The sequence below is a fragment of the Lampris incognitus genome, chromosome 11 (assembly GCF_029633865.1).
Source record: "Lampris incognitus isolate fLamInc1 chromosome 11, fLamInc1.hap2, whole genome shotgun sequence".
NCBI lineage: Eukaryota > Metazoa > Chordata > Actinopteri > Lampriformes > Lampridae > Lampris > Lampris incognitus.
This window is the reverse complement of record NC_079221.1, coordinates 10,714,316-10,723,590: the sequence shown is the minus strand read 5'-3', so window position 1 is coordinate 10,723,590 and position 9,275 is coordinate 10,714,316. Positions and strand designations below refer to the sequence as shown.

Here is a 9,275-nt window from a genome sequence, read left to right as displayed (position 1 = left end):
CAGTGGTCCGAGGAGGGACAAACCACAAACCGAGGACAGGGTGTTGGGCGCCCAAGGCTCATCGATGGGCGAAGGCAACAAACCCGTCTGGTCTGAAACAACAGAAGGTCTACTGTGACACAAGTCACAGAAAACTTGAATGACGGTTACAGGAGGAAATGTGTCACAACACAGTGCATTGCACCCTGATGCGTATGGGCATCTGACCCCTGCCCATGGTGACCCCTGTAACACTGTTGAGAGCGCCAACAATGGTCACGCGAGTGTCAGAACTGGACCTTGGAGCAGTGGAAGAAGGTCGCCTGGTCCGATGAGTCCCGTTTTAATCTTAGGTCACGTGGATGGCCGTGTACGTGTGTGCCGTTTACCTGGGAAAGTGATGGCACCAAGATGCATTGTGGGAAGACGACAAGCTGGTGAAGCGTGGAGGGCGTGTGGTGCTCTGGGCAATATTCTGCTGGGAAACCCAGGGTCCGGCCATTCATGTGGACGTCAATTTGATACGTGTCACCTACATAAACATTGTTGTAGACCAGGTACATCCCTTCATGGCAATGGTATTCCCTGATAGCAGTGGCCTCTTTCAGCAGGCTCACACTGCACATATTGTTTGGGAATGGTTTGAGGAACATATAGTGTTAGAGGTGTTGCCCTGGTCTCCAAATTATCCAGATCTCAATCCTATTGAGCGTCTGTGGGATGTTCTGGACCGACAGCTTGGATCCACGGCAGCTCCCCCTCACAATTTACAGGCCTTGAAGGATCTTCTGGTAATGTTTTGGTGTCAGATACCACAGGACACCTTCAGGGGTCTTGTGGAGTCCATGATTCGGAGGGTCAGCACTGTTCTGGTGGCACACAGAACCAACAGCATATTGGGCAGGTGGTCATAATGTTTTGGCTCTTCAGTGCACATGTGCACGGTCAATAATAGCAATTATCCAATTATATCTGCGTAGAAACATTATTGAGGCTGTACTTTTGACCAGTGCCTAAACGGGTGTGTGGGTAAGTTAACGACGTTATGAAATGAGTTTTTACACAAAAAGTGGTTTAAATTGTTTTTATTTGGGCTGTAAGGGAATTGGGGACAGTATTACAACAACAAAACTAGTAGCAATGTTTAGTAAAATATTGCTATTCTGTTGTATCTATTGGTCTCACGATCATGACACATCCTCCATTTCAAACCACAGATATTAGCAAATAACCTGATAATATCTACTGTATTGACAGCCCAGTTCATTACACAAGTGATCGATTTCCATTGCTGAACACTTTTAGATGATCCGTAGTTTAAGCCTGTAATAGGATGAACACCATGCATGCATGCATGTCCTTAGCATGTGTTATTCCACCGTGTCTGGACTCAAGCCCCAACCTGCACTATGAAACGGTAATCAAGGACATCATCAGTATTTTAACACCAAATTATTTGTTGGACGTTTCAGGAAATCTCATCTCCCTCTCCAGTTTCAGAGGAACTTAAAATACAGGTTGATCAAGGGTCACTGAAATGATGCAATCACGTTTATGGAGTTTTCATGTAGGCGAGACAGTTTAAATTGGTAAACAAACCGAGGGGCAGCGTCACTCTCGCGATGCTGCGCGTTGTGCTACAACTTCTGTCCAACACTGCGACCTGCTGGCCAAGTTGAGCACGACAACAGATAGTGGCGAATTGACATCAGCTACTGTAGACGTTAGGTTAAAATCAGTTACACACACACGCACATACACACATACACACCATGTCCCCCTATAATTGTGGGGACCCCTCATTGACTAAAGAAGAAAGCCACTTTATTTTGTCATTGTACAGTTGTTCAGTTACAATGAATGTGTCTTCTGCATTTAAGCCCTCCTCTATTGTACAGGAGCAGTGGGCAGCCGCAGCACCCGGGGACCAACTCCAGTTCTTCTTTCCATTGCCTTGCTCAGGGGCACAGACAGGAGTATCAACCCTAACGTGCATGTCTTTTTGATGGTGGGAGGAAACCGGAGCACCCGGAGGAAACCCACGCAGACACGGGGAGAACATGCAAACGCCACACAGAAAGGACCTGGGACGGCTTTGGGGTTCGAACCCAGGACCTTCTTGCTGTGAGTTAACAGTGCTAACCGCTGGGCCACGGTGCTGCCCCCCAACTACATCCACTCCCTAGCCCTTAATCCTAGCCTTAACCATCACAACTCCTTAACCCTAACCTTAACCTAATCCCAATTCTAACCTTAACCCTAAAACCAAGTCCTAACCCTAAAATAGACCCCTTATCTCATGGGGACCCAGAAAATGTCCCCACGTGGTAGGTGGTTTAGGGTTTTTCTAACATACTGGGGATCAATTATCCCCATTAGGATAGAAAAACCTGGCACACACACACAGTCAGACTGTCAGTGGTTTTGGTAAGAGAATCACTAAATCGTCTTTGTTGCATTATTTTATTTTCTTCAATACGTTTCATTTCATCTATTCTTACCTACTCCCAAGGTCCACAAAACTTTGGGAGTTGATATAGATCTGTCTGTCTGTCTGTCTGTCATGTAGCTCTATCTGTCTCCATTTATCCCTACGAGGTGAGCTTAATCAAAGAAATAATGACTGAGTCTCTGATTGGCTTGTGTGGCGACATGTGACCCACCCGTGGTAATTTATAACCTGGAAGAGATGGTTCAGCTACACCTGCCAGCCCTCCGTGAAGGTTAAGGCGGTCTCCCTCTCTGCGCCTGCTAACTTCTCCCGTCCCTTTCTGAAGGTTCGCCCTCATCATCTCTCATCAGCAATGAAAGAAGAGGGGATTATTTCAACAAAGCTGTTTTTCACACTTACAGGTAGGTTTGTGCTCAAGATCTTTCTCGGTTCTCAAAAACTGCCACCACACCTTTTTTTTCCCCCCTTTCTATCCCTCCAAGTTAATCATTGATTCATTATTGTACCTGCTGCCACTTTCCCGGAAGAGGGCTAGGCGTTTACCTAATGCGGACGTGCTGGTGGAAATATCCATTTGGCTTTCTTGTCAGGGATTACATTGTGTGTCAGTGGTAAGAGTACAGTAAGAGTCCGCCAGAAAAGGAAATGTCCCCTTTTTGCAACCCACCGACACGGCATACAGCTGGAGTTACAGCATTCAAAACTACAGATAACCTGCTGAGATCGGGCCACAGTTGCTTCACCATAACTCTGTGTGTGTCTTTGTGTTGTTTTCAGCTCTGTCCTGCTGCAGAGGCTTGCAGGTCTCTGTTCCACAGCAGGAATATGAGGTTGCAAGAGGACAGGACGTCACCTTGACATGTTCGTTTGTCCCGGCCAGCCCCGACTTCAGTAACCTGGTCCTCACATGGGAGGCTCTGACTGTCAACGAGGACCCAGTGGTCAGACATTTACCTCTTAAAATGACTACAGAGTAATGGGAGTTTAAGGGATGTGGGTAGGGAGAGTACAAAACACACGGCTTAAGGTGTCGGAAGGCGACGTCTTAGGAGAATGACTCACACAAAGTCAGGCGATGATTAACATCTCCTGTGTTGGGTTTTTGACAAAACTTGTAAATGCCCAGGTAAAGCTCTTACCAGCTCACATTCAGGCCAAAATGTCCATAGATACACAGTTGAAATGCGTTCATAGCAGCGGTATAATGGTGTCACACTGTGTGATATGCAGCAGTGCTACACACACACACACACACGCACACACACACGCACACTTGTCTAATACAGCACAAATATGCTGGTCTTATGCTTTCCTTCAGTTTATAACACCTGAATATAGTGATTATTACTTTTCAGCTAGTTTCGGCATTGGAATATCAAAGGTCATCCTCGCATGCAGGAAGTAATAAACCGGGTGGGGTCATGTCCTTATTTGGAAGAGCGCTATTTTCATAGCATATCCAGTCTAATGACAACTAAAAGAGTAGGTTGCGTGGCTTCATTCGATGTGTAATAGCTGTATTTTTGTCAGTAGCTGTGTTTTGAATGTGCTGATTGACACTGGGACTCAGGTACTGGTTTCTCCAAGAGGAAGATCTAGGCTACAGACGCATGCCGAGTGTGCAGATAACCGACGGTAACCATGTTCCCGCAGCAAACGCCCTACCAGCACCATCTTATTATAGCAGCACCAGATTTGCAATTCGGCAACAGGTTTCACATCACTGCTGCAAAGTCAAGGGAGGGGCCTTTTGTTGTTGTTGTTGTTGTTGTTGTTGTTGTTGTCATGCTTCATAGCGTAGCAACAAATCATGCATGTGTTTACAAGCTTTGGTGCAAAAGCATATCGCAAAAGACCTACGTTCACAAATGGGGCAAAGTAAAGTTGCTATACTTATATATGCGTGCCGTAAAGTGGTCCTTATAGTTCTTTGGGGGGGGGGGTTCCCCCATTTTCCTCCCCAATTGTACTTGGCCTATTTTCCGAGCCGTCCCGGTCGCTGCTCCACCCCCTCTGCCGATCCGGGGAGGGCTGCAGACTACCACATGCCTCCTCCCATACACGTGGAGTCGCCAGCTGCTTCTTTTCCCCTGACAGTGAGGAGTTTCCCCAGGGGGGACGTAGCGCCCCGGCCGACCAGAGGAGGCGCTAGTGCAGCGACCAGGACACATACCCACATCCGGCTCCCCACCCGCAGACACGACCACCAATCGTGTCTGTAGGGACGCCCGACCAAGCCGGAGGTAACACGGGGATTCGAACCGTTGCCTACCAACACAGGGGTCATGTTGGTAGGCAGCGGAATAGACCACCACCCTTCCCGGGGGCCCATTCCTGGGATGGTTTAGGTAATAACATGACACTGATTAAGCTGCTGAATAAAAAGGGGCGTCTTTGCAACGTGTTTTGTTTGTCCATGTCTTTGTAGAGACTCGTGGCCACCTACTTCCTCAACAGTCCGGCAGACATTGCTCCTCAATATGAAGGCAAGGCATCTTTGACTGTGGACGTCAACAGGGGAGAGAGCAGCCTGGTCCTGAGACAGGTCACGCAGCAGGACAGCCGTAGTTATGAGTGCAGGGTCTTGATCCCCAACGACAACGAGGGAACCACGTTCGCAGTCACCTCCCTTTTGGTCCTGGGTGAGAGTTAAACACTTTTTTCCCAACTCCTCCAGTGGGATTTAGTGTCTGTGAAACTCCATTTAATGACGCACCCTTAACTCTCTGTCGCAGTGGAGATGGCAGATCAGCACACCGACACAGTGTTTGTTGCAAATTCTTTATAAAACTAACAGTCGACGCCGATGCAGATGAGAATTAACTGAACTTGTTCTGCTCCAGTGGCCCCCTCCACGCCCGTCTGCCAGATCCAGGGCACAGCAGAGTATTGGCATGACATTACACTTACCTGTGTGTCTGAGGAGGGATCTCCAACACCTACCTACAAATGGACGCCGTACAGTTTCCAGGGCATCCGCAGACCACTTCCACCCCGGGCCACTGAAAGTAGGAACCACTTGTATGTGTTGTCAGTCTGAGCCAGGCTTGTGTGCAGGCCGCCTCACAAGTTCAGTTTCCTCCCTCAGACGGTGTGTGTTGTAGACTGCCGTCAAGGGGGGAAATGCATTTTATTACTCTATCGTAAGTTTTAAGCCTAACTGTGTTCTTGTTATAGAGGGCGGAGCTCTGTCGCTCGTCAATATTTCAATGGAGACGTCTGGATACTACATCTGCACGTCAACCAATCGAATTGGCTCAGCCAGTTACAACTTAACCTTATCCGTCATGCCCCGTGAGTGTTAGACATGTTTGTCTTTACTAAGGGGGGGGGGCATATGTTGTTCCTGTATGAGCTGTATGGGAACTGGAGTATGGAAATTATAATCATCATCATCATCATCATCATCATCATCATCATCTCTTTGCCCTCCACCATCTAACCTGGACTTGGATGTTGTTCCTCTCTCCCTAGCCAACATGAACATGGGGTCCACTGCAGGCATCATCGGGGGGGTTTTAGCAGGTATCCTCGTCCTGGCGGTTGTTATCTACTGCTGCTGCCGGAAGAGAGCCAACAAAGCCAAACATGCTCGAGAGTACGTATATGTGTGTTTCTCTGTGAGGCGAAGGTGTGGATGACGTCGACACCGCTGGTGGATAACAGATGTGTGTGGCTGTAGTCACATTCATTTGTCCAGTCTCAACAGCCCTTGTTACATAGTTTCTCTCTTTTCTTTCTTTCCTGTCTGTTAATGGAGCTTTTCGCACACCCGAGAGGGCAAATAGCTGCGTAGCGGTGGAGGAGACCGTGGCTCGATAACAATGGAGCCAAAAAGCTCCCACACGCTATCTTCTTCACTTGGGAACACAAAAACGATTAAACATCTTAACGTGATGCTTGCTTGATCTGCACATATCGAGGCCAACACATTGATTGGCGGGCCTCCAGGTGGCGTAGCGCTCTATTCCGTTGCCTACCAACACGGGGATCGCCGGATCGAATCCCCACGTTATGTCCGGCTTGGTCGGGCGTCCCTACAGACACAATTGGCCGTGTCTGCGGGTGGGAAGCCAGATGTGGGTATGTGTCCTGGTCGCTGCACTAGCGCCTCCTCTGGTCGAGGGGGGAATAGCGTGATTCTCCCACGCGCTACGTCCCCCTGGAGAAAGTCCTCACTGTCAGGTGAAAGAAGCGGCTGGAGACCCCACATGTATCGGGGAGGGGGAGGTATGTGGTAGTCTGCAGCCCTCCCCGGATCGGCAGAGGGGGTGGAGCAGCGACCCCCCCCCCAAAAAAACCACTGTTTAGTAAGAATTAATTGTACAAGTGAAGAAGACTGTCTGTGTGAACTTAGTCATTTTGAAAAACATGAACATTTAATAATCTTGACTTTTTGTTGTTGTTGTTGTTGCAAATCTCTGCCGTGCCTTGATAAGATGACAGTGTAAAGGAACGTGTGTTGAAGACGTCAGTTTAAATCCTTGTCTTGTGAACAGGTCCTGTGGGCGTTTTTGACCCCTGTCCGTCTTTTCAGGTCCCCGGAAACAGTCGAGTATCATGACAAAGCCCCAGGTGAGGCTGAAAACCAGTACTGGGATGACAAGTCAAAGGTCCAGTCTCTGCCTGCTGTTGAACTGCAGAACCTGAGCCAAGAGAAAGATGCCCCTCAACAAAGCAAATACAGAGAAAACGGGGACGGGCCTGCTGGATATGAGGATGGCCAACATGGTTATGATATCCGTAAAGAGAGGCATGAGGGCCAGGGCAGTGACGTTGACCAACGGCGTGGGAGTCGCGATCGCCTTGACGACAGTGGTCGCTACGGTGGGAGTCGCGACCGTCTTGACGACCGTGGTCGCTACGGTGGGAGCCGCGATCACCTTGACAACAGTGGTCGCTACGGTGGGAGCCGCGATCACCTTGACAACAGTGGCCGCTACGGTGGGAGCCGCGATCACCTTGACAACAGTGGTCGCTATGGTGGGAGCCGCGATCACCTTGACAACAGTGGTCGCTACGGTGGGAGTCGCGATCGCCTTGACGACCGTGGTCGCTACAGCGGGAGTCGTGAACGCCTTGATGTGTAATTGACATGATTGCTGTGTCAGTCATGGCAGTCGTGACCTCACTTTGGTGAGAGCCATGATCATTAGTTTGGTAGGGTAACCGAAATTAATGTGACTAAGCTTGTCATGTTACTGAATGTGGCATGGGATATCCCAAGTGTCACTTAGTGCTGCATTGCAAAAAGTTCGTGGTAGCCTATATGTCGACATCAAGTGTCACCAAAACACTGCTTTAAAAAGCAGCCATCTCAAGGCTATGCAGAGGAGTGTTGGGCCTGTGCAGAGCAAATCAAGATTACCCATAATTCCAATCAGGTGACAGCCACACTAAAATAACCCAGTATACCTTCCAAACTTGAGCTGAACCTTACTGGTAACCACACAGTACTAACATTAAACCAGTTCATCTTGGCTTAAATTGGAAAGTCAAATCATCTTTAGTATCATGTCTCTTTGTGTCAAAGGTTTCAACTGCCACATAAGGTTTATGTAGTAACAATAAAATGTCATCTGAATATATGATTAGTTAATATGAACAGTAATAGCCTCCTGCCATGTCTGGTGGATGAAATGTCAACCCTCGTCAAATGTGGCCTAAGCAGTCAGAGAAAACCCCAAAATCTGAATTTACCACCGAAAGTTTGCCTCCAAAGATAGACGGCGTGATATCAACATGCTCGTCACTGAACTCGGGTCTTCAGTGTTTTATCAGCCTGAACGGGCCTACTGCTTTCACAGGTTCACTCGTGTTTTCAGTCATATCGGTTTATTATTTTGGGCATAGAGTCCAATTTTTGTGGCTGTGGCTGAAATTCCACAATTATATTTCTTTTATCTCTAGCGAAGAAATCACTACAAACTACCACTGCAGTCCCAATTAAATTCAAATTGTCTCTACACTTTGGAATTAATTCTGACCACCCCCAGAAGGTCAAAAAGTGGACGAGGTCTCAGGGTGTTTGCATTTTATTTTACGAGCAATTGTATTCAAACAGCTATTGCAGCCGGCTTTATTTTGCCATTGTTCTCTTTTGGTTAAAGCTACAGTGCCATTGTCACTGAAATGTATGGCCCAGATTATGTTTGCCCATTAAATACTATGGTAAACTAAACCGGGCAATGCTGAGTTAACCAAACTGGGCCTGGGCCGCCTGCAAGTCAGCTAGGTTTGGGTTAAGTCTCTTCTTTGATATCTTTATTATAGATTTTTGATATTCTTTGATAGTGATGACATCTTTTGCAAGATAAATCTTTGTCTACTGAATGTGTTTTGTTGTTGTTGTATGTTTGTGTGTGTGTTGTTTGGAGAGAAGGCCCTGTTGCTAATCAGTGCTTGAATACAATGTTGATGATTTTATAAAGTGTTGTCGTTCCATAATGAATTTGAATTTAAATAAAAGTAAACATTTTCTTAAATCCTCTTTAAAAATGGAGTGAGACGTCTTTTTCCCCCTTTTTTTTGCAAATAGGAAAACTTCACTTGGCCAGATATCAAATTTACACTTGGCCATTAATCAGAAGGGGGGAAAGCATAATAAATCCTTAAAGTAGCTTGTAAAAAGATAAAGAATTTGGCTTTTGGAGCCTTAAAATTCCTCATGACTGCGAAATCTGACCTGATTTTATTAACCCCCCCCCCCCACCTCGTTATGAAACAGGTGATGCCAGCCGTTGTAGAAAGTTTAAGTTAACACATTGTGGCGTTCATCTTTATTTTGGCTGCGACTTCAAATAATGCGCTCCGACGCCTCTCCAATTCAGAAACCGAAAAAGAG

At 47.2% G+C, this 9,275-nt stretch overlaps 1 protein-coding gene across 1 annotated transcript; it reads left to right on the top strand.

Annotated features, from left to right (window-relative positions):
• The first annotated feature begins 2,698 nt into the window (after positions 1-2,698).
• Positions 2,699-8,918, top strand: LOC130120692 (cell surface A33 antigen-like). Its single transcript, XM_056289379.1, has 7 exons — positions 2,699-2,832; positions 3,209-3,372; positions 4,860-5,073; positions 5,275-5,439; positions 5,609-5,725; positions 5,906-6,029; positions 6,969-8,918. The coding sequence occupies exons 1-7, from the start codon at positions 2,784-2,786 to the stop codon at positions 7,519-7,521; spliced, it is 1,386 nt and encodes a 461-aa protein (XP_056145354.1). The 5' UTR covers positions 2,699-2,783; the 3' UTR covers positions 7,522-8,918.
• The last annotated feature ends 357 nt before the right edge of the window (positions 8,919-9,275 follow it).

Excerpts from the sequence above, each read along its gene's own strand:
- LOC130120692 (XM_056289379.1), top strand. The coding sequence starts at position 2,784 with ATGAAAGAAGAGGGGATTATTTCAACAAAGCTGTTTTTCACACTTACA. Across the intron at positions 2,833-3,208 it reads GCTGTTTTTCACACTTACAG|CTCTGTCCTGCTGCAGAGGC; the intron begins GTAGGTTTGTGC and ends TGTTGTTTTCAG. Across the intron at positions 5,074-5,274 it reads CACCTCCCTTTTGGTCCTGG|TGGCCCCCTCCACGCCCGTC; the intron begins GTGAGAGTTAAA and ends GTTCTGCTCCAG.